General features: G+C 56.0%; 1 protein-coding gene across 2 annotated transcripts; it reads left to right on the top strand.

The window, feature by feature from the left end:
• The first annotated feature begins 373 nt into the window (after window positions 1-373).
• Window positions 374-22697, top strand: DMBX1 (diencephalon/mesencephalon homeobox 1). Of its 2 annotated transcripts, XR_011532745.1 has the most exons (6): window positions 374-409; window positions 14265-14430; window positions 17383-17561; window positions 17841-18189; window positions 18965-21971; window positions 22381-22697. XR_011532745.1 is itself a non-coding variant. In XM_070593123.1 (5 exons), the coding sequence occupies exons 2-5, from the start codon at window positions 14277-14279 to the stop codon at window positions 19414-19416; spliced, it is 1134 nt and encodes a 377-aa protein (XP_070449224.1). In that variant the 5' UTR covers window positions 374-409; window positions 14265-14276; the 3' UTR covers window positions 19417-22697. The 2 variants fall into 2 exon arrangements, 1 of the variants encoding a protein (XP_070449224.1); XM_070593123.1 differs by having other exon boundaries at window positions 18965-22697.
• The last annotated feature ends 4583 nt before the right edge of the window (window positions 22698-27280 follow it).

Below are 27280 nucleotides of genomic sequence, written 5' to 3'. Positions count from 1 at the left end.
TGCTAAGTGTCAGCCACGCCATCGCTGCTGACCCTAGTACTAAACCCCTAGCCGCGGAGGAGTCCTCAGGAGGGGAAGGTTTCTCAACCGGCAGCTTCCCCACACCCGAGAGAAGCAGAGATCCCGGGGTCGGGAGACCGAGAAACGGAGATTCAGAGCAGGTGACGGACGCTGGCCGAGCCCGCAGACCCACCGACGGTCAGACCCCGGCAGCCTAGGTTGAGTGCAGCTCTGCAGCACTGGCGGGGCGGGGCGGGGGCGGGAGCGACGCGTGATTGGCAGCCACCGGGGCCATTAGGGAGCTTGTGGGCTCGCGCCAGGCGCCCGGGAAATGCTGTTTAAAACTCCAGCCCGGGCGGTGGCGCGCGTAGACGGCAGCGGCGGCGGCGGTGCGGGTCCGGGCGACCAGGTGCGAGCGGCCGGGGCCGGCGGGGCCGAGCAGGGAGGGGTGCTGGGGCGGGGAGGACGCGGGCAGAGAGCTCTGGGGACTGCCTCCCCTCTTGTGGTCCTGCAGTCCTGACCCGCTAGGAGGACCGGAAAGTTTGCCTGGGCCAGGGACTTGGAGATAGACAGACAGACGGCGCAGGGACAGAGGACGCGGAGGGGAAGGCCAGAGAGACAGTCAGGTTTAGATAGAGGGAGACACCCGGGGTGAGACGGACGGAGTGATACCCAGGGCTGAAAACGGAGTCAGAGCGAGCGAGCAATCCGAGGAGACAGAAAGAGCGCAAAACTCGAAATTCCGAGGCAGAAAGAGAGAAGAGAGCCGCGGGCAGAAATGCGCCGAGGCGGAGACGGAAGCTGGGCCCGCGGAGACGCAGGCACCCGCGGAGAACGCTTGGGATCCGTCACGGTTTTGCCTCATTTGGAAGATATTACTTCGCCCCTGAAAAAAAATAAATACAAAAAGGTTTGGATATTAAGCGGAGACAAATCCTTCTCAGTTTGGAGGGGGTGGGGAGGAGGTGGCTGGGGTAATGCGGAGCAGATGCGGCCCGGGGCGACGCGGAGCCCGGGGCTGGGGCTGGGGAGGGGGCGCGGCCAGCAGCCCAGGTCTGCTCCGGGGGAGCGCAGGGGCCGCCGACGCCTCCCCAGCTTCCGCGTCCGCGTCCGCGCTGCGCCGCGAGCCCGGTGGTGCTCGCGACACTGCCCGGGATCCGGCTCTGGTCCCGCCCGCGCGGCTCCCGCTCAGTCTCCGCAGCGGGAGAGTGCGCCTTTTCTCTCGGGATTGCGATTCTGCACGAATTCTCCAGTTGGGGGTGTTCCGACGCTCGGTCAGTCTCTGTCCTCGTAAACGCGGTCTCGGGCTAGGGTCCCCCAGGTGGGTGTTTGGGGCGCAGCGGGCCTAGTCCCCAGGAATTCGTTGTGCCTTCCGAGGCCTCGGCTGGCGTGGGTTGGGTGAGCTCCGGCGGGGAACCGCAGGCTGGGGCCAGCCCCTGGAGCGCCTCTCGCGGTGCGTCGGGTGGAGCGGTCGAGGGGCCGGGGGAACGGCTGGGTCTCCCCTCTCTGTGCCTCCACCCGGGGGGGGGGGCGGCCGTGACCCGGTCCTGAACGGGAACAGGCGATTTCCCGGACACCGCCGGCTGAACTTTCTCCCTTGTCACAAGTTCCCGGACTCTGCGCAGGGGCCGCTGCAGCCCTCGTGGTGCGCACGGGGGGCCTGAGCGGAACCTCCCCTCCACATTCGCCCCAGTCTGGGACCCGAACTTTTCCTGGATTCCCGTGTGTGGTGGGGGCGGGCTCCTCAGGCTTGTGATTTGTCCGATGAGGGGGTCCCGGATGGGGGAGTCGGGGGAGGCCGGGATCCACGGCCTTTCCGCCCTCTTTCCATGTTTGGAATCCCCCGAAGCAGGGAACCTGCGGAGCGTCGGGCGCAGCCTCAGGGCCGGTTCCGCCCGGGGCACGGGACGGTCATTTTCGTTTTAGAAAAGTCTGCAGAGGCCCTGGGCCGGCCGGGCCGCTGCTGGTTTTCTGAGGCGGCCCAGGTTTAAGGACGTCGGGGAGAGGGGAGGGCGTTACTGACTCTATGGGCCCTTTGGGGAAAGAGGCTGTTCTCACGGCGGAGGTTATTTGCGCCACAGCCTTGGAAATTGTTCAAGTTCCCAGTTCGCTGCCGCGAGGGCAGGGTGGCGGGTGTCTGTTCCTCTCCCTGGAGCTCGGGATCCTGTGCGATGCAGGCGGGTTGGCCGGGCCCAGCATCTTCCTAGGAGGTCCTGTCGCCTATTAGTGTTAGGTAGGGTGGAGTGTTTTCAATTTTGCGGGGATTCGTGTTTCCCTTCGCCGCATCCCCAGTCCTCCCCCAAAAGGGAAAGGCATTCAGACCTAAGGATCGCTGAATTAATTCCCTACCTCCCCTCTCTGCAAACCAGCAATTCTAATGCGTGTGTAGGCGGTCAGAAAAAGAATCGAATTTGCTGCCTAGTGAGAGCAAATTATCCGGATAATTGGCTCAAATTTCTCTCCTCTGTGGCCGGGGTAGACACAGTTTTTGGACAAGAAGCGGAGAATCGCTACTCAGGATGGGGGTAAACGCCTTCCCCCACCCCCGCAGACCGTATGGGCCGGGACTCCGGCTAGGGCTACGGAACCTGGCTGCGGCGGGCCGCACAGACCCCGCGTGGAAATCGGAACACAGTTCAGAGGAGAGGAAACCCGCCCCGGGCGAAGGCAACCACGAAGGCAGCGCTCCGGGACTCGGTATTGGCTCCGCCCCAAGGCGGGCTCGCGGGTCAGCTTCAAGGGCGATGGGTGAGTGTCTGGGGGACCACTGCACCCCGGCCCCACCACTTTCACACGCGCGATCCCGTGTAGTCGCGAAATTGGAGCCGTTTCTCTGCTGCGATACAAACAAAGCTCGCATTGGGGACCCGAGCCGCGCGGACCTACTCACAGACTGCCTAGCGGATCTTAAGCAGGAAACAAAGTTTTCAGATGACGCTTGGTCAACAGTACTGGCCAGGTCGGGCCTAAAACGCGGGATCGCCCACAGCCCTCCGCTCCAGCTTCCCCGAAGCCTGGGTTCTGGGAGATGCCCGATCGGGTTTGGCGATTGGAGCACTCACTCAGACCGCCCTGGGGCAAAGGGGGAGAGCCTGACCGACGGCACAGCTCCCATCTCTGAAGCTAATCCTGCGCGCGCGCACGCGCGCACACACAGACACACGCACATTTTGGGGCTGTCCAGATTCACACACACACAGGGACACACACAGACACACATGCTGACAGCCACACAGATTCCAACGGCATGAATTAGAGTCACCTGGGCTTTGGGTACTCAGACACACCCGGGGAGAAGCCACACGTGTAGAGGCACGTACACACACATAGAGGCACACAGGCAGATCTGCTGGACGGACATTCACAAATCCCTCTGATAGACACAGTTATATACACCCAGGTTAAACTCACTCGGACAGTCACGCATAACACGCGCAGACACCCCCAGGGCAGCGCTCGGAGGCGCAACAGCCGCACCTCCCGCGCTCGCCCCGGAGCTGGAGGGCCGGCGTGCGTCTACAGCTCAACCCGGCCTCTGTGCTCCCTATTCCCGCCGCTCTCCCGGGGCCTCGCTGCTCACTCCCGCTGCCGGGTCTCTGGTCCTTGAGGAGCCAGCCCCCACCTCCCGCCACGTTCCCATCCCTCTCCCCCGCCCCTTCCCCACGTCCCGCTCGGCCGCCCCACGGTGCCCATGTAAATGACAGCAATAAATATCTAATCAAGGCCTCGGGCGACGCCGCTGCCGCCCGCCAAAGCCCATTACCAAGCGGGCGGGCGGGGTAGGGAGGGGTGCTGGGGGGCGGGTGAGCTTCGAGCGGAGCTTGTGGTCCGGTCTGGACATTTGTCCTGCACTGAGTACTCCTCATCTCTGACCTTGGGCGAGTCATTCCTCCTCCCTGCACCTCAGTTTCCCTTTTGGTAAGAAGGGCACTGAGCTGGGCCCTCCCGCCATCCATCGATCTCACTTTCCGTGTAGTCACCCGTCCATTCTTCGGACAACTGATTTGACTCAGCCCAGTGCCGCCAGATGGCCGGACATCCCAGCTCGCACAGACCTGGGATCTCAGCTCTGGCCCCCACTGTCCTTCGGACTTGAGCCAGGTTTCCGGTATCGGCAAAGGGAAGAGTCCCTGAATCCTCGGTCGCCAGGCCGGAGCGCACTTCCCAGACCGGGTGATTCCTTGCGGCCAGTCTGCCGCCCTGCGGGCGCTGCTTCATTGTGCCCCAGAGTCACTGGAGCACATGGGTCTCGCAGGCCCTTCCTGCCTCCGCAGCTCTATCCGGTAGGGGTTTGTTTGCGGCCCTCTGTCTATCCGTACGTCTGGCCCCGCGCGCGCGCACGCAACACAGGGCAGGAACCGGCTCTCGAGCCGGCACCCCAGACGCTCCCAGAGCTCCTCCAGCCGTCCGAGGCCCACCTCTGGGCCTGGAGCAGCGGCTCCGCAGGGACCCTGAAGTCCCTGCTTCCGAGGTCCCGTCCCTGCCTGGGTCAGGACCAGCCCGGAGCGGCCCAGCTGGCCCCTGCGGGACTCCTGGCCGCCCCCTTCGCGCTGGGTGAGAGGCCAGGAACGTGCTGGTGGCCGACCCTGTCCCCTGCTCCACCCTGCCTCCGTCCAAGCCTCCTCAGTCTTTGACTCCAGCGCTCTAGCAACATCTACGCTGGAAAGGAGGCGGAGAATCAAGCAATTACCCAACAGTTCTACTCTCAGGGCCTGCGGTCAGGCCTCCCCCGGTGCCTGCCTGCCCTCAAAAGCGGATGCTGGATGGGATTCGAGAGAAAACAACAGAAACTGGCCTCTCTCATCTTCTCTCCCTCCCGCTGCCACATTTCACAACCTGGAAGAAAAAACATTAACTCCAGCCGCCTGCTTTCTTTGCACCCCCCAACATTAAGCACCTCGGAAAACCCGAGGTCGGCGGGCGGAGGGCTTCCTTCAGTCTCAGCCCATTAGCCTGCGGGGGGCTAATTACCCCAATTAGCGGCTGATTTATAATTAATGGCTCGGACCGAGGGATAATTGGATGTTAATGGATAACAGTTTGTGTAGGGAACTAAGCCCTGGGCTCATCAAGGGGGCCGCAGGCGGGTCTGTCCTGAGACCCAGCCTGACCCTGGAGGGCTCCCCGCTGCCCCTCCCCCTTTCCTTCTCCCCTCCCCAACAAAGGAGGTGAGAATCTCCTTTGAGGAACTGAAGAGCTCCAGGTACCGGAGTCCAGCACTCCATCTGATCTGACCCTTGTAAAGCCGCACAACCTAAAGCCCACCTGTCTGAGGTCCTTGGCTCCCACTCCATGACCCCTCTGGGGGACCTCAGCTGAGCTGGAAGGGGAATGCTGGCGATTCTGGACCTCACCAACAGCCCATTCCCTCCCCACAAGGAGCAGGCAGTGTGAAGTTAATGGTAGCAATGTAGGGGTCGTGATGCCTTTATCAAATGCCACTGGGGCATGGGTGAGAGCAGAGGCCAGGGCTTTGTGTGTGACAGGGTCAGGGCTCAGTGTGTGGCAAGGTTAGGGCTGCAGCTATGGCTAGGAGGTGGCTTGGCTTCTAGTGGGGACGGGGGGTCTTCCCTGCTGGGCGAGGACAGGGCAGGCAGGGTGAGGAGGAGACTCTGGGCCTTGGCTCGCTCGCTTCTGGGCTCTGCTGCCCTTGTCACATCTCCCGGAGCTGGTCTCCCCTCATCCAGGGCATCTGTCTGCATTTCTCGAGAATCTGAGCCTCTGGAGCTGGAAGTTATTACACTACCCCAAAGTCCATTGCCTGACAAATAGTGGCTCCACCTTTACTTGTGGAGTGAGTGTCTAATGTCTCCTGTGCTGGGCACTGAGTACTGGCTCTGGAGCCAGACCCTGCCCTACCGGAGCTCCGGACTGGTGAGGCTGAGGGCTCTTGGTGAGCTCTGAGTTCTCACTTTGGAGTTAGACTTTCTGATTCCATCCTGGCTAAACTGCTTAGCTGGGTGGCTTTAGGCAAGTGGCTTTACCTTTCTAGGTCTCAGCTTCCTTATCAGTCAAATGGGAATGATGAGATTGCTGTGAGGATTAAAAGAGATGCTCCCTGTCAGGTCTCTATCAGGATGGTTGGTAAAAATAGTATTTATTATAGCTCAGGTAACGGGCAGCCAAATGGGCAACTATAATTTGGTGAGGTTATGCTGTGATAGGAGTTCAGAGAAGTCGCTTGACTCAGCCTGGGCTATCTGGGGAGGCTTCCTGGAGAAGGGGGTGCTTAAGTCTAGAGTGAGGGATCAGGAGTTCTCCAGGTAATGCTGGTGGAGAGACAGGGTTCCCAGAGGAGGAGGCAGCAACATGGTGACTTCAGAGAGCTGTGTTTCAGTGGTGGGTGGGAGGGTGGTGGTGCAGTGGGTGAGGAGTGAGCAGGAGGAGAGGAAGTGGAGATGATGAATTTGGAAATGCCTTTCAAGAAATTTGGATTTGAAGGGACCAAAGATAACCGGTCTGTGAGATGAGTTCATTTGTTTTAAATGGGAGAGATGGAAACAGGTTTAAATGTGCTCTGATGGGAGCAGTGGGGCAGAGGTTTGCAACCCAGGAGCACGAGAGTCTGAGGGAGGAGAATGTGTCCCAGATGCCCCAGCTCTTAGATACCCAGAAGCAAGTGATGCCGTGTTTGGGGCCATTAGCCGTGACGTGTCTTTGGAATGTGTCCTTGGCCATTCCCTGTGGCCTTGCTGGCCACATTGAATCACTGAATTGTTGGTGCCCTGGCCCACCCCTCTGAGGGGCATGGCTGGGAGGAATCTGGCCCCTGGCAAGAGGGGCAAGAGGCTGGTTCCTGGGCTTTGCACCTTTGAGGGCCTGATACTGACAGTGGAGTTTTGGGGAGCTTGGAGGGGTCAACAGTGACCTGAGAATGGATCTGGGGTTCTTGGAGCTTCTGTAAAATAAACAGCACCTGAGAGAGAGCAGCTGGGGATCTCCTCATCTCAAGTCTTCCCCCAGACTTTGTGCTGGCAGGGTCCTTGGTCAGGGCAGGGCAGAGGTCTGGGTACCCCTTACATCATCTGCTCCCACTGCTGATTCCTGGCAACTCAGGACTAAGGAAAGATGTGGGAATAGGGGTACTTATTGGGAGGGGCCTCAGCTTTCCCAGTTCCCAAAGAAATCAGCCAAGGGTGACTCACCTTCCTTGAGCCTCAGTTCCTAATCTGTAAAGTGGAGATGATAATAGGGTCTCCCTCATAGAGCTGAGGTAAGAAATTAATGAGGTTCCATAGTTGAATATCTGGCATGAGCCAGGCACACAGCTTCTCTGAAAATCTTGGACCCACTAGCTCATAGCTGGAAGACTTCTAGGTCTTCTCGTTCAGCTGCCCCCCAACACACACATGTGCGTGCACACACATGAAGGCATCTCTCCTCCTCAGCCTCCCCCAGGTGGCTGGCCAGCCTTGGGTTACACACTTCTCAAGACCAAGATTTTTCTCTTTCCTGGGGCAGCCATTGGGTCAGTGTTTTATCAGAAGAGGTCAGAGATGGTGGGACCCTGGCCAAGGTCACACAGCAGCATGTGGTTGGGGCAGGAGCCCTGGCCTGGTGCTCCTGGGGTTGTGTACGCATGTTCTTCTGCCTGCTGAATGAAAATGCTTTTGCTCTCCAAACCGTTAGGTAGGAGGGACAGCTGCAGGGGCTCCTTCCCCCAGAGGGTCACCAGGGAACCCAGGGCTGAAGGGGCAGCAGCATTGTTCAGAGAAGGAAGTCCATGGCAGCAGTCTACCTTCCATCCCTCCCACTGCCATTGATACCCAGGGCTAGTCCTCACCAGGTCTTGTCTCTGGGCCATACTCTAGAAATAAATACCGGATAGATCCTCGGCAACGCGGGGTTCCTGTCCTGCCTCTACCAGTTACTAACTGTGGGGCCTTTACCTCCCTGAGTCTCAGTTTTCTCGTTCATGTAATGGGGATAATAATTCCTACCTAATAGGCTTGTGTTGAAGCTTGCTAGAGTGAGCAGACGAGGGCTTGGTCCGTGGTAAGTGTTCAGTAAAAGGTTGCCATCACTGTCGTGAGATAATGTGTGTAATGTGTGTCTCGTGCGGGGCACGGAGGAGGCAAGTTGCTCAGAGAGTGCTGGTTCCTCCCCCTCCTGCTTTCTTTCCTTTCCTTTAAGCAAAGTTGTTCTGCCTTGTTCCCCACTGTGATGGAATGAGAAGAAACTGAGGGAGGATTAAAAGTTTAGAAACGAAGAAAGAGAGATGGGGCAGGCCTGTGGGGTGGCCGAGCCAGGTGTGACCAAAGGAAGAGCCCACTTTCCTTTTAATCAAAGATGCCTTGTGTGTGGTTCCCCAGCAGTGCTGCTGTTAATTTATAAAAAATGCCCCCTAATAAAATTCTGCTTGATTCTTCGATTGGCTGGGCATTAGGCCGCAGCCAGCAGCGACGCGGGGACATAACGGATGCATTTGCAGATTTGGAAAATTAAAGCCATCTATATGGCGCCTGTGGCGGGAGATCCGCCGATCTGCTTGCTTAATGAAATATAAAGATTCTTTTAACCAATGTAAGCACAATTCGACAGCTTGTGAAACGCGGCCTCGCCGTGATGGATGGCTCTCCTGACTTGCCAGGAATTGCGGGGCGGCACCTTTTAAATATATAATTGATTCTGTTTGGAGTGTGCAGTGGGCTGAGCCCACGGCGGGCCCCGCCTGGGGCCAGGGGTGCAGGGCCCTGTGTAGAGGCTCCTGTGGGCCCTGCAGGACTTCAGCCTGGGTGGCTCTTGGCCTCTCTGTAGGACCCACAGCACTCAGAACTGGGTGTGGATGGGGTTCCAGCTGCTGGGCCTGGCTGAGGACCACAGGGGGCAGGTCTGGGCTGCCCCTGTTGCTGGAGAAGGGTCCACTGAGCAGGGTTCCCCCAAAATCCAGGCTTGTAGTCCTGGGGAGAGAGGAGGTGGTGGGACTGGGGCTCTGAGTGTCCACTCTGTCCCGAGGACCGTACTGGGCTGTCGTGGCCCTGCCTCCCTCTCCATCTCTTAGCCTGTGTTCTTTCTCATCCATCCAACATTTATTATTTACTAAGTGCTGACTGGGTACAAGGTTTTGTACTAGGTGTTGCAGAAACAAAAAATAGATAAGACAAACCTATTTTCTGTATGTTGATCTTTCTTTTTTTGTACTTTTTTTTTTATTAATCTGTCTTTCTGTGTCTCTGCATCAACTCCATCTCTTTGCTTTTTTTTTCTTTCTCTTTGTATTTCTCTCTCAGAGCCCTGTTCAGGGCCGCATGACCTCTGAGGGTACTATGTAGTGTACGTTCCTCTGGTCACACACACACACACACACACACAGGCCCACAGACATGCATACCCACAGAGACATGTAAATAACCACAGATACCCACATAAATACAGATGCACACACAATTATTGGCTGATTGCAATCAGGCTGCACACATACATGGCCACACATGGACACTGAGGTGAGCTGCTGACATGTGACTGTGTGGTACCACATGCGTGCAGCTCGGATGGTAAGTAGCATCCACAGGCAAGGGCCCCCCTGTGGCCTCAGAGGAGCCCTGATGTCCACATGGAGTGAGGAAGAGGAGTGTGAGGCTGGGGAGAGAGGACCCCAGCTGGGAGGATTTGGGCTCACACATAACCTCATCCCACAACACACATGCACACACACATGTGCACACATGAGCACACATACCAGGGGAAATGTGCTTTTTTTCTGCTCTCCTCCTATTGCCTTGGATCAGATCAGAGATGCTAGAAGTCAGGGAACAAACGTACTGGAGTACGAGCCTGCGTGACTGGCGTTAGGGAGCACTAGCTGGTGGGAAGAACCTCACCTGTGGAAACCTGTTCCACCACTTCCTAGCTGCATGGCCTTTAACAAATTATCCAATCTTTCTCACCTTCCATTTCCGCATCTGAGAGATGGGCATGATAATAGTCCTTACCTCCTAGGGCTGTTGGGAGGATTGATGGAGACGTCTGATGTCTCTGAGGCACTTAATAAATTGTTGTTGTTATTAATTCATTCATCTGACCCTCATCTCCTGATCCTGCCTCTCTACCAGTGCCAGTGATTTGGGCTGGGCTGAGGAGTCCAGAAATGCGTGAGATACACTCTCTGCCCTCATGGAGCTCAGTCTAATTGGGGAGATGGAAGTGTCATCACCCTACTTTGATCCAGGTGCTGGAATTTAGAAAATCCACCTGAGGTGTGTTGTGTGGTGAACTAGGGCTCTGTGTGTTCAGTAAATGGTAGCTAGTATTATTCTTGTTGTTGTTGTCATCATCATTTCTATGACCTGAGCTTCGTTATCCGGAGCCGGGAGAGGGGACAGATGCCTTCTTAGGGACAAGTTGGGGAAGGCCCTATTTCCTAGGGGGTGTCAGTTGAACTAGGCCTTGATGGAGAGGAGAATTTGTCAGGCAAAGGAGGAGAAAGGGAAAGGTGTTTGAGGAGAGCCCTGCAGGGGCAAAGGCAAGAGGGAGTGGCAGGTAATCTGATAGTGCCATGCTGGGGAGGGGAGGGCCTCGGGCTGGAGGAGGGGCCGGGGGCCACACTGGGAAGGTCTTGGAGACCTTTAGAGGGCCCATGGGCTGGGGCAGTTGTGGGGCTGAGGGGGGTGCCTCTCCTGGCTTCCGTTAATAAAGACTTGTCATGCATCAAAAACTGGGAGATCAGCAATTATTAAGTCAGTTAAAATGTCAGTTACCACATTAACAGCAGCGAGCTTTTAAGCAAAAAAGTCTCTGAGTTTGGTGGGGGAGGGGGATCCAGCCCAGCAGGTGAGGGGAAGGGATGGATAAAATTACTTCTACTCTGTTCTCTCTTCCCCACCTGGAGCTTGTGACACATTTTGGAGCCTGGCCTCATCCATTGGAACACAAAGATAACCCTCCCCATCTCTGTCCTCAAAACAGGAAAGAAAGAAAGAATATGAATGTGAAAATCGCCTGTAATCCCGTGTGCTATCTCCTAGAGATAACCTCTGTTAATATTTCAGGGTACGACCATCCAGACTTTTTTCTATGCATATTTATACATCCATTACAAAGATGGGATCACATCATGCATACTGTACCTATTTCTCCCACTCAACAATATATTGTGAGCATCAGCACATACAGATGCGCATCATTGTTTTAAACCGTGGCGCTGTATTCCGTTGCGGGCACGACTGTCCCCTCGTTTACTGAACTCGCGATGGACAGTGAGGTTTCCAGTTGTTTGCCCTTGTAAGCAGAGCTGTGGTAAATATTCCTGTACACATATCTCTGCATCCTTGAAGGATAAATTTCTGGAAATGGAATTGTTGAGTCAAATGACGCTCTCTCTAAAGGCTGTTGGTGCAGGGACTAAAGAGCTCTTTTGTCAGAGAGGTAGGAGAAGGACCATTTTCCACTCCCCTAGATAACCCTGGGTAATCATCTTTCTTCCTATTTGCTAACCTGATTGGTGAAAAATGGTATCTTACTGTTTCTATTTTTATTTTTTTGGTTACAAGTAAGGCTGAGCTTTTTGTCCTCTGTCAGACGGCTATTTGTGTTTCTTCCGTGAGACGTTGTCTCCTCATTTACTTAGCCCATCTTTTATCAAGGAGACCATCCTTTTTGTTTCTATATAAGAGCTCTTTATATATTATGGATATTCTCTTTTGTTTTTATTTGTGCTATTTATTCTATCAATTTTGCTATGGCGTATACATGGTAGATATTTTTCCAGGTTTGTTATTTCCCTTTTAGCTTTGTTAACAGTACATTCTGTTATGCTAAAGGTTAAGCACTTGGTGTTGCATGTCTATCATTCTCTTCTCTTAGGTGTCTGCTTTTGGGGCCGTGTTTATGGTGCAGAGTGGGCTTCTGTGGGTGACTGTTGTTGGTAGGTGTCATGTGTGAATGCCGACTCAGAAATCTGTAAACCCAGCCCTCAGCTGTTGACTCGTACATCCAACTGCCAGTTCAGCATTCTTGCTTGGAAGTCGGATCCATATCTCACACTTACCATGTCTCCCAAAAACCTTGATTTCCAGTCCCCCATCCGCACACCCGCTTCTCCTCCAGGGCTCCTGATTCAGGAAAAGATCCATCTTCACTCGGTTGCTCAGGCCAAAAGCCTGAGTCATCCTTTTTTGCCCTCTTTTCCTCACATCTCATAACTAACCCATCAGCAATCATGTCGACCCTACCTTCAAACTGTGTCCTGAACCTGACCCTTCCCACCACCTCCACCCCTGCCACCCTACTGGAAGGCGCCTGGTGGCCAGGCCTTCTGCAGTGGCCTGGCCTTTGCTCGACACTCTGTGGTCTGTTCTCCACACAGCAGTCAAAGTGAGCTTTTAACTACAAATCCTATCATGTTACTCCCCCCGTCCAAGACCCTCCAGGAGCTTCCATTTCACTCTGGATAAAACGCAGACTCCTCACAGTGCGCCATGAAGCCCCCCAGGATCTGGCCCCTCCTCTCCCACCAACGTCACCTCCCCCACTCGCTCCCTCCCTCTCTGTGCTCCAGCTACCCTGGTTTTCTTGCTGTTCCACACACATACCAAGCTTGTTCATTGTTGTTCTCCTCCTTGCTGTTCCTTCTGCCTGGAAAGCCTTTCCCCCAGAGCCTCGCATGGCTTACTTCAGATCCCAGAGAGCCCTTTCAGGACCACACGTTCTAAAATAACCTCTTTTCCTCTTGTTATTCTCCTCTTCTGCCTTATTTTTCTTCAGAACACTCATTATACATATTTATGTCTTGTTTTATAGCCCTCCTCCCTTGGAATGTACATTGTATGAAGGCAAGGACTTTGTTTGGTACTTAGTAGGTGGGTGCTTAATGCATGTTTGTCGAATGAATATGTGTGATATACGAACGTGTGTGAGTATAATGTTTGTGTGGAGGTATATCTGCTGCATGGATAGACATCTGTGAGAGTGTCTGTGTGTGGAACTGTGGGAATAATGACATTGAATTTGTGAATGTGGATGAGTTTGTGTGTGAATGTGACTGCTTCTGTGAATGTCTTGCAGAGAATGTCTGCGTATGTGCGTTTGTGCATGAAACACGTGTGCTTGTCTGCATATGTGTGTGCGCGCTCTGTGGCTGTTTGGTTACGTATAGCCTGTGTCTATTTCAGTGAGGGTGGGGAGCTGAAACACCTGGGCACGTTCTTTCTCTTATCAAATGGACCTGCCATTGCCCCGAACTTCCCCTTCCCACTCCCACACCCGGGAAACACATGTGTGTTTCCTGCAAACATGGGACAACATTCTAAAAATGACATTTCAGGTCGATACGTGGTGGGTGCTCAGAGGACTGTGAGGGTCTGGAGGAGACCTGAGGCTGACGGGACCCTGGCAGCCTCGCGCTGCTCTGAGCCATCTCAGTGGGAGGGCTGTGTTCTCTGATGAATTGACCACAAAGAATGAGGCTGAAGCAATGCAGGCGGGGCAGGATTGGCTGTGTGGCCTCAATGTGTCCCAGCTCTTTAAGCCTCAGTAGACTCATCTGTAAATGGGGTTCATTGTTCTTGGCCTTCTTGCTGCTTGGGAATATGGTGAGAATAGAGGGAGGTAATGGCAGTGAATGTAGAACAGTCATGACAATAGTGTTCTTATGTCTGTGCAGAACATTAGGGTTTTAATCCACTATCTGATCAGCGTGAATGCCTCAGTGTCCCTAACCTAGCTCTGGACTTGGCCCCACGTGGGCCTCAGTGGGGGTTTGTTGGATTAGTAATAAGCGTGTGAGTGAATTGATGAATGGATAAATGAGCAGGTGCCTGGGTGACTAAGTGAAGAGATGATGCATAAAGCAGCCAGTGGATTGACATTCCCAATGACCGACATTTTTGAGCACATACCATGTGCCAGGCCCTATTGAAAGGCTTTTCTTAACCCTTGCAACAGCCCCAGAGATAAGACTATTATTAACCCCATTTTGCAGATGGAGAAACTGAGGGCCAGAGAAGTGATATGACTTGCCCAAAGCCACAAAGCTCCTAAGTGGCAGAGTTGGGATTCCAGCCCAGGCAGTGTGACTCCAGAGCGGAGCTGCATTAAACCCTTCACAAGTCCCGCTGAGTGAACCTGTGAATGAGTCGGTGAATGAATGAGTAAATGCAGGAACCCTCACACTCTGAGCTGTGGGCAAGACAGGCCACTTTCTGATGGGGAGGCAGAAGCTCTGGGGGTGAGGTGGGCATCCAAGATCTGGGCCGGGGGCAGTGTCTCCCCCAGGGTAGAGTGTGACGCCCTGCCTCCTGTCCCCTCTCCCTCTGCCCTGTCTGCAGGCGCATGCCGCGATGCAGCACTACGGGGTGAACGGCTACTCGCTGCACGCCATGAATTCGCTCAGTGCCATGTACAACCTGCACCAGCAGGCGGCCCAGCAGGCCCAGCACGCCCCCGACTACCGGCCGTCGGTGCATGCGCTTACGCTGGCTGAGCGCCTGGCTGGTAAGGGCCGTGGGGATGGGCCCCTGGGGACAGGATTATGGAGGCTCGGGGGGAGGGGGGCAGGAGAGGTCTTGGGGAGGTGGCTCTGGAACACTAAGATAGGAGGGAGCTTTGGCAAAGTACCCAGGTCACTTAGCAACACAGAGAAATGTCAGTTCAAATCTCTGGGTGACTATCTGGAGCAGCCCTTGTTTGCCAGCACTGTGCTGGGCACTGGAGCTGCCCTGTGCCTTCAAATTTCCCTAACAGCTCTGTGTGTGTGTGTGGGGGGTCCATTGGCCTATCTCGCAGACGAAGAGACTGAGTAGGAGGGTAAGGGACTAGCCCAGGGTATTACAGCTAGGAAGTTGTGGGAGTGCCCAGGAAAGGCTATTTTAGGCATGGGGAGTCATATAAATAGTAATGGCTCCCACGTTATGAACACCACTTATGTGCCAGGCCCCGTGGCAGGCTCTGTGCAGCAAACCATTCAACCTCGAGAAGGAGAGGTTCTTATCTCCATCTTGTGAACAAGGAAACTGAGGCTCAGGTTAAATCGAGGCAGGGGTGGGGCAGGGGATTGGAATGTGACATTATGGCTAAAAATATGGGCTTCGAAGTCACAGACTTGCAGTCACTGCAGGGGCTGCCCACTCACCTCTCTTCGCTGTGCCTCAATTTCCCCCTTTATAAACAGGGAGCAATGGCAGTGCCCACCCCATAGGATGGTTTGGGGGTTACTTGAGATAACATATGCGAAGTATTCAGCAGGGACTGGTAGGTGCTCAGAGGTCGTATCACCCAAGTCCCAAGGTAGGTGTCCATGAGGGGGCTGCAGCCAGGTCCCCCCACTCCTGGTTCATTGTGGCTCTGCCACAGCAGCCTCCCCGTGGGTGTGGGAGGGACTTGATGGCATAAGTGGGGAGTGTGGTTTCCTGGGAGGTGATGCCACCCACCCCATCCTGTCCCGGGCCAAACCTTGAGAAGCTGGTGAACCTGTGCCAGGCTGTCCTCAGAGGACTTCAGGGCACACCCAGGGAGACCAGGTGCCCATAAACCCATGTGAGGGCACAGCAGGAGAAATGTGGCCAGGATAGTGGTGGGGCAGCTCAGAGCAGCATCATCTGCTGGTGTAGTCAGAGGGGGCTTCCTGGAGGCTGTGGAGGAAGAGCCAGGCCTTAAAAGGACAAGGAGTGGACTAGTGTGAGCAAAGGCACAAACGTGATTTGGGGTATGAGGACCCTGCCTGGGTGGAGGTGCCGGCCTGGAAGGGAGGGTGGAGCAGCTTCTCCCACTCCTTTAGACCCTGCCAGGCCTCTGGGCAGGGCTCGGTGGGTAAAACTGAGGCCTCGGTCACCTTCTGTAGATCAGCTTGGGGGAACTAGTGTGGGAATGCAGGTACAGTCCTGCCCCGGCTACGGCTGCTTCTCTGGTTTGGAGTGCATCCCATGGGCTCAGCCTGGTGGTGACACCAGCTCCTGACCGTATTCTTGACCCAGAGAGGAGTCAGGGATGGAATGCTTACTTCTGCTGGCTGGGGCAGAGGCACTGGAATATTCAGCACTCCACCCCAGTTCTCTAATTCTGAAGAAGGAGGGACATGAGTTCTGGGTGGGCCTTTGTACGGAGGCCCTGCCTTCTAGCAGGAGGTGCAGCTGATGATGCAGCCCGGCCTCCCCTGGGACCACCCCTCTCCGGGCCCTGGAGCCAGCAGCAGGACACTAAGCTGCTGCTCCCTCAACCAGGCTTCGGCTGACAGGGGTCCCCACTCCCTCCTGCTCCAGGGTGACCAGCGTGAGCTCGGGGCTCAGTCTGGGCTGGGATCAGCGCCCGTCATAAGGGGTTCAGGGCTCCCTCTGTAAATGGAAGAGGCAGCAGCCCACAGTCTGAGGTTTCCTAGACACCCAGTTGCCTCCTTCCTCGTCTAGAGTGTTGTGGATGATTCTCTGTCCCTGGAGTCTGACATAGACTATGCAGAGGCTGAGGCAGCTCGGCTTCCCTTCTGCATAGACAGTCCAGGATCCACTTATGGGTGAGGGGAGGCAGGGAGAGAGAGGTTACTGTCCATCCTCTAGGGGCTAGTCAAGCAGAAGGGCTGGAGGCTAGACACTAGCCCTGGGTAGGCGTCTGTCCAGGGTGGTTCCATGTTACTGGCATGTGGGCAGGACCGTGGAATCAATGACCCACCAGCCCTGTCTCCCCTCCAAGCTTGTGGTCGTTCGCACCTGGCCTCTTTGTTCTTTCCTCCTTGAGGAAGCAGCCAGAAGGGTCAAGACTGGATGCAACAAGCCTTTCCTGTGCTCTGAGGGCCCTGCCAGAGCCAGGCTTTCTGTTGCGGAGACAGAAGAGCAGGAGCCTCAGGTCCTGCCATCAGAGACTCACGGGCCAATCCGGATGAGGAGATTCATCCCCAGAGGACATAGAATCAAGTGCCAATGACTTCTGTCTACCCAGTCAGACCTCTTCTGACTAGACCTTGCAGATAAGTCCCAGCTCACAGCCTGGCTTCTCACGGTCAGGGGCCAGTATTCTGTTGGCATCCAGAGTCTAAGGCTCATAGGATATTAGAACCTTTGTGACATGGATTTAGAGATTATTAGCATCATATAACCTCAGAATGTTATATTCATAGTACCCTAGGACTTTAAGAATCATAGGGCAATGCCTACCCACCTACCCACCCACCCCCAAACCAAATAAGGAAGACCCCCCCCTTAATCACATTCCTAACAGGTGTTCATGGAGATGATTTAGATCTCTGTGGTCCTGATGGCGAATGAAGAGATGAAGAGATCTTGATAATCCAGCCATGTGGGGAGGGGACGGGTGATTTCCAAAGGGAAAGGGCCAGGGTCCAGCTCTGGCTGGAGTCTGGGTGTCTGCAGTGGGTCAGAACAGGGTAAAATTCGAAACCTATTTCGCTTAATTAAATGGGCCCCCTCTCCTTGCCCTCCAACGGCTGTACATTTCAAGACATCATCTTGGAGGCCCGCTATGGCTCCCAGCATCGCAAACAGCGTCGCAGCCGCACCGCGTTCACGGCTCAGCAGCTCGAGGCCCTGGAAAAGACCTTCCAGAAGACCCACTACCCAGACGTGGTGATGCGTGAGAGGCTGGCCATGTGCACCAACCTGCCTGAGGCCCGGGTGCAGGTAGGGCCCTGCTCCTCTAATTAGGCCTTGCAGACAAGCACCAGCCCATCTTGGCTTCCCATTGTTCAGGAGCCAGCATTTCAGCCGTCAGTGCCAAAGTGCAACTGATGTCTCCACGAATGCCATCAGTGAGAGGAGGGAAGTTTGGGAAGGGACCGGGGTGTGTGTTTCCTGGAGTGGTGGGGGCAGTGTTACCCTGTCCATCCCCTCCCGGCGCACCAAGCTCCACAACTCCACTTCTCTTCTTGCTGCTCCTCCTGCTCCTCTCCCTGCCTGCAGGTGTGGTTCAAGAACCGCAGGGCTAAGTTCCGGAAAAAGCAGCGCAGCCTGCAGAAGGAGCAGCTCCAGAAGCAGAAGGAGGCTGAGGGCTCCCATGGGGAAGGCAAGACCGAGGCCCCAACCCCAGACACCCAGCTGGAGACAGACCAGCCCCCCAGCCTGCACAGTGGCGACCCCCCAGCTGAGCTTCACCTGAGCCTGTCTGAGCAATCGGCCAGTGAGTCAGCCCCCGAGGACCAGCTGGACCGGGAGGAGGACCCCCGGGCAGGGGCCGAGGATCCCAAAACTGAGAAGAGCCCTGGGGCTGAGAGCAAGGGGCTGGGCTGCAAGAGGGGCAGCCCCAAGGCAGGTGAGGCTTGGCAGGTGCTATGGGTCCTGTGGCCCAACCCAGGGGATGGCCAGGTCCAGAGGGACAGGGGCTTGGGTATGCGAGGAGGGTCAGAGCAGGGGGTAGAGTCAGCCGTTAACACACGGCAGTCAGACATGACCCATTACAAAGGACTTCGCCATAGCAGGCCTGGCCAGGTGGTCATTTGTTAGATGGTGAATCCTGGGAAGGTTTTGGGGGTTCTGGGGCTGGCTGGCAGGGGAGGGGTACTTGGGGAGCTCAGGGCAAAGGCTATTCATCAACCATTATGGAAATATTCCAGTATTTTAACCACTGGTACAGACGTATCAGTGCCTAAATACCGATACCAGAGGTTCCCACACGCAGCAGAGACTCGGAGCTGTGTTTTTGCAGGAACAGAGCTGTGGCATGAGGCATATCTCAGACATAAACCCTGAGCCCGGGCAGGGAGGGGATGGGGCTGAGAGCTGGAGGAGGATGGGAGCCATGGACTAGAGAGGGGATGGGGAGCAGAGAGCCCTTGGAAAGGCAAGGGGTCTCCCCAGGAAGTCAGAAATGGGGGCTTTGGCAGGGTCCCTGGGGCTCCTGCAGGAACCCTCCCTCCCAGGATTCTGAGGGATGCTTCAGGGGCTGCCCTGGCTGAGATGGGTGGATATGGTTTCAGCCAAAGCCTGTTTTGTCTGCAGTGCCAAGGGGATGGGAAGGCTGAGGGGGCCCCTGCTGGCGAGCCACTGCCCTTGTCCTGAGTCCTTGGTACCTGATTTTCTGCTTGCAGATTCCCCAGGCAGCCTGGCCCTGGCTCCTGCAGCCCCTGGGGGCGGCCTCCTGGGCCCCTCCCACTCTTACTCCTCATCCCCGCTGAGCCTCTTCCGTCTGCAGGAGCAATTCCGCCAGCACATGGCGGCCACCAACAACCTGGTGCACTACTCATCCTTCGAAGTGGGGGGCCCGGCCCCCGCTGCTGCCGCTGCCGCCGCCGCCGTGCCCTACCTGGGCGTCAACATGGCCCCGCTGGGCTCACTGCACTGCCAGTCCTATTACCAGTCCCTGTCAGCAGCCGCCGCTGCCCACCAGGGTGTGTGGGGGGCCCCACTGCTGCCTGCGCCCCCAGCAGGCCTGGCACCTGCCTCGGCTGCCCTGAACAGTAAAACCACGAGCATCGAGAACCTGCGGCTTCGGGCCAAGCAGCACGCGGCCTCTCTGGGACTCGATACACTGCCCAACTGACTGCTGGCCTCCAGCCCAGCCAGGGGTCTTGGGGCCACCCTCCCAGCCCATGGTTATCCCCAGCCGGCTCTCAAGGAGTTAACCCTATGAGCCCAGGGATCCTGGGCCTGGAGTCCTGCCCCCATGCCCTCCCCAGAGCCCTAGCCCTAGGGGAGGCCCACACCTGCACATCCTCTGCATGGCCCTGCTTGGATCCCCAGGAGGCTGATGGGGAGGAGGGGAGTGGCTGGAGGGGGCCAGGCTTTCCACAGGGGAGTGAGAGGCTCTCACCGGCTAGATCCCCACCTCCGTGTCACCTCCTCCCCTCCTTTCCCTCCCTCCCCGTCTGGTCTGCCCCTAGTAAGTTGCTGTGTGGAATGTGAGATATAACTATACATATATAAAGCTATATTTTCAGGCCCCAGCCTGTCCCAGGCCCCTGCCCCGCTCCTTTTCCACTGCCGCCCTGGCCTCCACCGCAGCTTCTGCCTCTCACTCTGGCTCTCCCTTCTCTCTGTCTCTCTCTCCCCTTCCCTTCTTCCCTGACCTCCCTCTCCCTGCCTCTATCCTGTTTCCTGCCCCTCTCTCCCTGGCCTCTGTCTTCCCCACTCTGGATCTTTCCCCCATGTCTCTTCTCCCTGCCTCAGCTTGCTTTCTTTGGTGCTGGTTGTGTTAGTGTCGTCAATTCCCAAGCAATGTTTTGTTTGGGGTTGTGGCTTTTTAGTTTTAGTAATTTTGCTTCTTGCTGTCCCTCTCCTGCTTCTTCTCTGCCTGCCTGTCTCCTCCCCGCACCGGTACCCTCTCTCTGAATTTGTCCCTTTCCATACTCAAGAGAAGTGATAAGGTCCTGGCTGGAGACCCTGTGGCCACTGGAGCTGCAGGCAGGAGGTGGCACTTGTCCCCCACCCACCCTGCCCTGGCCTGGCCTCTAGAAGGTGTGGTGGACACATTCTCTTTTCTCTCTTCTCAGCTGTGAGGCCAGGGGAGGGGAGGCAGGAGTCGGATGGGGCAGGCAGTGGATGGCAGCACCCTGCCTGTAAGACCTCCAGGATGGGGCCTGCTGCCAGCGTGCATCCAGGATGGACCACAGGGCTCCAGCCCTCTCTCTGGTGCGGGAGGCAGCAGGGGAGCGGTGCTCTTCAGGGCAGAGCAGCAGGTGCTCCTCTCCCGCAGCTGGCCTCCCGGTCCAACAGGGAGTGTCTGTTGCAGGCCCGCCTTGAACCAGGAAGGAAGGTTGAACTCCAGCTCCTGATCCCAGTGAGGGCGACAGGCAGCACTGTGGAGTCTCGGGCTTCTGTCGGTGTCCTGTCCTAGGGCCACCTGTTGAAGGAGAGGCTTCTGTCCAGCTAGTCACGGGTACAGCAGGATGTGTTCTTGCTTATGGCCAGGGATCCAGCTCAGCAGAATCCCTTTCAAAGCGGTGTGACCTTGAGTCAGCCCAAAGCCTCTCTGGGCCCGTTTCCCCATCTGGATTAGATGGCCTGTGACATCCTGTCCAGCTCTAACATTCTGCATGTCTGTGTTCACAACCTTGCAGGGCAGAAGTTTTTAGTTAAACTAACAACCACCACAAAAAGGTTCTCAAAAGCACAATGTATGAATTAGAAAATTACCCTTGCCTTGCTGTGGAGCAGTGGGTGTTGCTCACACAAGCCTCTCCGAGGGCATGGCCACAGTCTCTGGGCCTCAGTTTCCTAATAAGTATAATGGGTCCTTTCTAGCTGAGACAATCTGGATTTGATCTTGCTTTTCTTGAGTTCCAGTGCCAGCCTCTGTGGTCATCCATCTCCATGTCTTCACATGGTCTCAGGCCTTCAGGGCAGGGGGAGGGGGATGGCTTGCACAGATTCCGGATCATGATCCCCAACCCTCTGTGGCTCACCACTGAACCTTCCACCCTTTGCTTAGAGAAGTTGCATCTGAAAACTGGGTAAAGATTCCTAAGGCTTGTCTCCCTTCCCGGTGCTAAGAGAGGGGGGTCTATTGGCGCTCCGGTAGGATTGGTTTGCAGAGCCGTGGATGCCCATCATCTTTGGAGGTCCATCTAGGTTGGGGCAGATGGAGAAGGCTTTAGATGGGAAAAAAGTGAGGGAGATAGTAACCTGGGCCAGGAAAACTATTTGAACATAGCAATGGAGTGAGATTAAGTGGACAATGGGGAAGGGGTGGCAGGCCTCATGAGAGGGAGGCTGAGGGCCTTGAGTTCAGGCTAAAGACCTTACCTAGATAAGCAGGTGAGGGTTTCTGAACAGGGGGATCAGGTGAACCGGGATCTGGTATCTGGGATTTGGAAGGTGAGTCCAACAGCCACAAGAGCATCAGAGAAGGAGAGACTTAGGCAGGGGGACGGGAGGGTGGTGGAGACTGTAAGAGACAGAAGTGATTTTTGGTTTGTCCTCTGGGATCAGCTCCAGAAAGGTCTGCTTCTGAAACTAAAACAATCTCATCTAGACCAGGCCTGGGGACTGAAGCTTTCTGCATGTCCCTGGATGCAAATGACTGTTACTGGGCCTTGGAATCCAACAGCTCCAGACCTCACCACCTCCTCCAGGAAGCCTCCTTTGTCCTCCTAAAAGGCAAGTCTGTCCCAGAGTCATGGCTGGAGCCAGGCCCACCTCAGGCTCAGCCCCACTTCCCTCAGCTCTGTCAACACTTCCTCATTTAATTGACCCAATTGCACCAGCCCAGAGAAGGCAAGGAAAGTATATGGGGTCCCCACCCGCTGGGCGGATCTCAGCCTCTCTTAGGGGACCAGCCTCAGTTACTGAGAGCAGCTAGAGAGCAAGAGGAGGGTGTGCCTGGCATCTCCTATGGGAGCAGAGGGTGTGGGCTTGGGGTGGGCCCACCATACCTGAGGCTGAACCTGAAGCCTAGCTGGGCCTGCTGGTCACCCTGAGGCTCTGACTGTCCCTTCCAGGAAAGCCTCGCTCCTTCCCTCTCCCTCCTATCTGAGGTCTCCATTTCCCTGCTTCCTCACTTCCCCAGAGCATGCCCAGGAGCCTGGGCTCCCACTCGGACTCTGCAGCCAGCCGGCCATACAGACTGCTTTCCAAACCAGCTGTTTTGTGACCATTTGTGCTTAGAAGTCGTGCCAGCTGTGGCAAAAACACTGTGTACCGTATTTATTTATTCTGTTAGTTGAAAAAACAAGACTCACACCTCCTTCTCCCCTGCCCCAACCCCTGCGTAGTACAGCATGACACCCTGTCCCGTGTATCTGTCCGTCTGTCTGTCTGACTTCCTGTGACGTTGTGACCTGTTCTCTGTCCTACTTGGCTAATAAAAGAGAATCTGGCAGCACAGTGCTCGGTCCAGCTTCATTCCCAGAGATGCCCGCAGTGTGCTGAGTAGGAGCTGTCTCGAGGTCTGCTCACTGCCTGTCAAGCACTGTGGCCGGTGGGGGAGGAGGCAGGCCTGACTCATGATTGGCCACTCCCACGCCGGCCTCGTAGCTCACTCCATGGCCCTTACCGATCTATGGCTGGTGTGCCACTCTGGAGTGGTCATGGGGAGCAGGGGGACCAGGGTGGGGAAGGGTTCTATCTCCTCTCAGCTGCTTGGACCTCACCCAGGCACATGTGGCAGGGCAGCCTGTGGCAGGACACCTCGGGTATTCAGGGTAGCCTGGGCGATGGGTCTGTAGGATGGAGAGGGGCAGGGGATTCTGTGGGGAAGAGCAAGTGAGCTAGGGCCAAAGGGGAGGGACAGGAAGGCACATTTGGATCTAAAGTCAGAGCTGTTCTCCAATGGGATGGTGGCCTCTGGAGGGAGTGAGCTCTTTGTCCTCAGAGATGAGCAAGCACAGGATGAAGAAGGGATTTCTGCTATGGGTGGCAGGATGGATTACAGATTTATGTGGGTCCTTCCAGCTCAGGGTGAGGCGCACATGTGTGTGTGTGTGTGTGTGTGTTATAGCCTATGAGTCTATATGTAGATATGAGAACCTGTGCCACGAATTCCTAAGGGTCTGTTTGCATTTGTGTATGTGTGTGTGTGTGCTTGTGCATGAGCAAGAGACAGAGGGAGACTTTGAGACTGAGTATATAGGCAATAAGTGCAGAAAAAGTACACAACTAAGAAGTTCGTCTCGCTGTGAAATCTTGGTCCACTCTGCTGCATTTCAAGAAAAAGAGGACAGCCCCTACTCAGCCTCCACCGCCCTTCCCTGGGCTTCCAGAGCGTCTGCACAGGCCTCCTGAGCGAGAGGGGTGGTACAAGCTTGGGGCTGGGGTTTGGGGGCAGTGAGAGTCCCCTCTGGGGATTTCCTGGTAGGAGAACCCCAGCAGGACTGAATAGGGTGCAGGGAGCTGCCTGCTGGGCTTCCCAGGGGCGGACCCTGACCTCCCCGTTTCCCAGGTCGCTAGGAGACACATTCTTCTCTCCCCAGTGGGGCTGAGGATTAGGGTGGGGAGCACCCCCCTTCACCCTGCCTTCCCGCCTCCCTCGGAGGGGCTGGCAGATCAAATGTCTCCCAAATCTCCCACTGCTCCCTCCCAGACCTGAGCCACCACGTGCCTCCTACATACCTCAGCCCCATGGAACACATCTTCCCTGGCCCTAGTAACCCTGCAGTTCGAATCACTCGTCCACTCAGCACTTATTGAGCATCTGCTGTATGCCTGGCCCTGTGCTGGGTGCTGGGTACATAGAAGCAAGTAAGGAAGACCTGGTCCCTGCTCTCAAGACAGTTACGACACAGGGTGATGTGGGATTCAAAAAATAGAGAAGTATCGGGGCCGGCCCAGTGGCACAGCGGTTAAGTGCGCATGTTCTGCTTTGGTGGCCCGGGGTTCATCGGTTCGGATCCTGGGTGCGGACATGGCACCGCTTGGCAAGCCATGCTGTGGCAGGCGTCCCACATATAAAGTAGAGGAAGATGGGCATGGATGTCAGCTCAGGGCCAGTCTTCCTCAGCAAAAAGAGGAGGATTGGTGGCAGATGTTAGCTCAGGGCTAATCTTCCTCAAAAAAATAAAGAAAGAAGGAACTATGGGAGTACAGAGGAGGAGTCCCTAGCTCAGCCTGGGGAGGCCAGGAAGGCCCCTTGGGAGGGAGACTTTTCGGCTGAGTCACAGGTCTAGTATGCACCAGGAGGGCAAGAGAGAAGGGTGTCCTGAAGAGGCACAGCACCCCTAGAGCTGCAGGACCTAGCCGGTGGGGGAGCCCTGAACCCTGAGGAGCAGGGGGCCTGTCTGGGTGGGGCTTGAGGATGGTGCGGGGTAGTGTCAGGGGCTGAGGATGGAGAGGGAAGCTGGGAGCTCGGACTCAAGCCCAAGGGCTGTGGGGGGCACTGGAAGCTCTTCCCAGTGGGGGAGTGGGGCGATGAGACTAGTTTTAGTAAATCCTGCCCCCCATACCTTTGCTGCATGAGGAGGCAAGGAGACCAGAGAGGGAGCCGTTGTCATGTCCTGTTGAGAGGAGGGTGGCATCGATGTGGCCTGGGGGAGAGGGGAAGGGCGGAGGGGTCACATTGATGAGAGATTTGGGAAGTAGCATTACTTTGGTGACTGCAGGCATGGAGGGGCAAGGGTGCCCCTGAGTCTTTGGCTCAGCAACAGGTAGATGGGGACCCTGGGGCTGAGGTGGGAGTGGAGGCGTGAGCCTGAGCTCATTGGAGGAGCCTTCAGTTTATTCAAGGGAAGATGTTGGGATGTACCGGGTCACAGCTCAAGAGAGGGGTCTGTCTGCACTGACAACTTAGGCTTTATTTAACACATACTTATATAGCACTTTCTCTGTGCCTGGCACTTGACAAACATGAAGTCACTTAATCCTCACACAACCCTATGAAGTAGGTACTATTATCCCCATTTTACAGATGAGGAAACCGAGGCACGGAAAGGCTAAATAACTTGCCCATGACCACACAGTAGCAGTAGGTGAACCAAGGTATGAAGCTGGCTCACCTCAGAATCCACACTCTTAACCTTGGTGGTTGTCAACAGAGATGTGGCGAATGAGATCACACAGGGAGACACTGACAAGGGGCCTCAGGGAAACACTGACTATGAAGCAAAGAAGATTCTATGATGGAGTTGGGACCAGCTACTCTCCCAGCGTGTGGTTTACTGTGGGCAAATAACTGCCCCTCTGGTCCTCAGTTTCCTCTTCTGTTGAATGGGAATCTTTAACCATGTCCAGCCTGCTTCCTGGGAAGCTAAGATGAGGTAGAGGAGACGGGCTAGGAGGAGGCTGAGGGGCTGAGTGGCCTTGTGCCCAGCACACAGTAGGTGCGCAGACTGCGCATGGTGGGTGAGCTGAGAAAGGCAGGGGCGCTCCCTGAAGCTTCTCCCCAAATCCTCCCTTTCTTAGGCCTTGGCCCCAGTGTTCTTTCAGTCCAGGTGTCTAGTTCCTTAGGGGCCCTTGTGGAAGGGGCACCTGCTGAGAGGGTCCTAGGGCCAGTGGGGCTGGGTCCGCCCCTCCTGCCTCTTTCTCACAGAGCTGCCTCGGGCTGGACCCCACCCCCCAACCCCCATCTCTCACTCTCCTCTTCCTTCTGGGAAAGCTGATTAAGAGGAGGCCTCCTGCCCGCCCCCCTGACAAGTTTGTCTGAACTTCCAACAAAGGCCCTCAGAGGGTTGCAGAGGGAGGGCCCGGCCTGGAACCTGACACTACTGGCCCAGGATCACCCCAGCAGCCTAGGAGGTGGCTCTGTGGCTCTGCTCACCCTATGGCAGGCAGGAATGTCTCTGAAGGGGACCTGGCCTCACAAGGGCCTGGAGGCTGGGCCAGGGCAGGCTGGGGGGCATCTCCACCTAGGAGCCCCTCACAACAGGGAAGGCAGCACAGGCCAGGGCGTCGGAGGGTGGGTGGGGATATGCATATGTTCTGAGATACACTCAGTCACACACACACTCCCACACGCTGACAATTACACCCACACTCACACACATATCTTCTCTTATACACACAGAACATGCTGACTTCTGCATTGGAACACACGATCTCAGGGTGTCTGTCTATCTGTCTCTCCTACTCATGTACACAACCCCAACACAAGCCCTCAGACACACAGTCTGTCCCCTGGATGCTCAGCATGCCTAGCCCCACCCCCCAGACATGCATTCTTCCCATCTTACTCACCCTCCAGATGGCCGGGCACTCAGATCATGGCACAATTCCCCTCTACGTACGGGCCTCCGTAGCCACACTGCCAGCTTGGTGCCCACAGACACTCAATGACTGCTGCCCTGGGCCTGCTGAAGAAGCTGCCCAAATGCCCACCTGAGAGTCAGGCCCGGCCCTCGCTGCCACTGTCACGCCCATGTCCCCCGATCCACACATCTGTCCTCACATACTGTCCTCCCTCTTGGGGCCCCTTCATGGGCATGTGACCTGTGCAGTTGCACAGGGCTCTGGGCTCAAGCCCCGTAATGTTCTGATGTTGCCATCTTGAAATTCTTAATTTTTATCAGCCGGCCCTGTGTTTTCATTTGCACCGGACTCCACAAATTTTGTATCCGGTCTCGCTCCCTCACACAGTCTCCCTCAGTCTGACTCACCCAGGCCTTCTGTGACATCAGAACCTCAGAGGCTCCAGAAAGCCCTCAGCTTCTCCCACCTTCCCAGATGCCTCCACTTCCTCTTACAGCTGAGGCTTCCCTTCCACGCGTGTCCCCTCACCAGGCAGTGATCGGCCTGGAACAGGGGCAAGGAGTTGTCTGAGGTTAGCATCAGGGATCAATCTGGGGCTGGTCACAGCTGTGTTGGGGGCCAGAGGTGCCAGGGTCAAAGCTTTTTGTGTGGCTAGGATCAGGGATCAGTTGGGGCCAGGAGTAGGACTCAGTCTAGGGCAAGTCACAGCTCAATTAGAGGTCAGAGTTGGGGCTCTGAATGGGGCCAGCGCAGCGCCGAGCTAAGTCTGTGACTGGTGCCAAGTCAGTTTC

This window comes from Equus przewalskii, chromosome 2, assembly GCF_037783145.1.
Source record: "Equus przewalskii isolate Varuska chromosome 2, EquPr2, whole genome shotgun sequence".
In the NCBI taxonomy this organism is placed as follows: Eukaryota; Metazoa; Chordata; class Mammalia; order Perissodactyla; family Equidae; genus Equus; species Equus przewalskii.
This window is presented reverse-complemented; position numbering and strand designations above follow the sequence as displayed.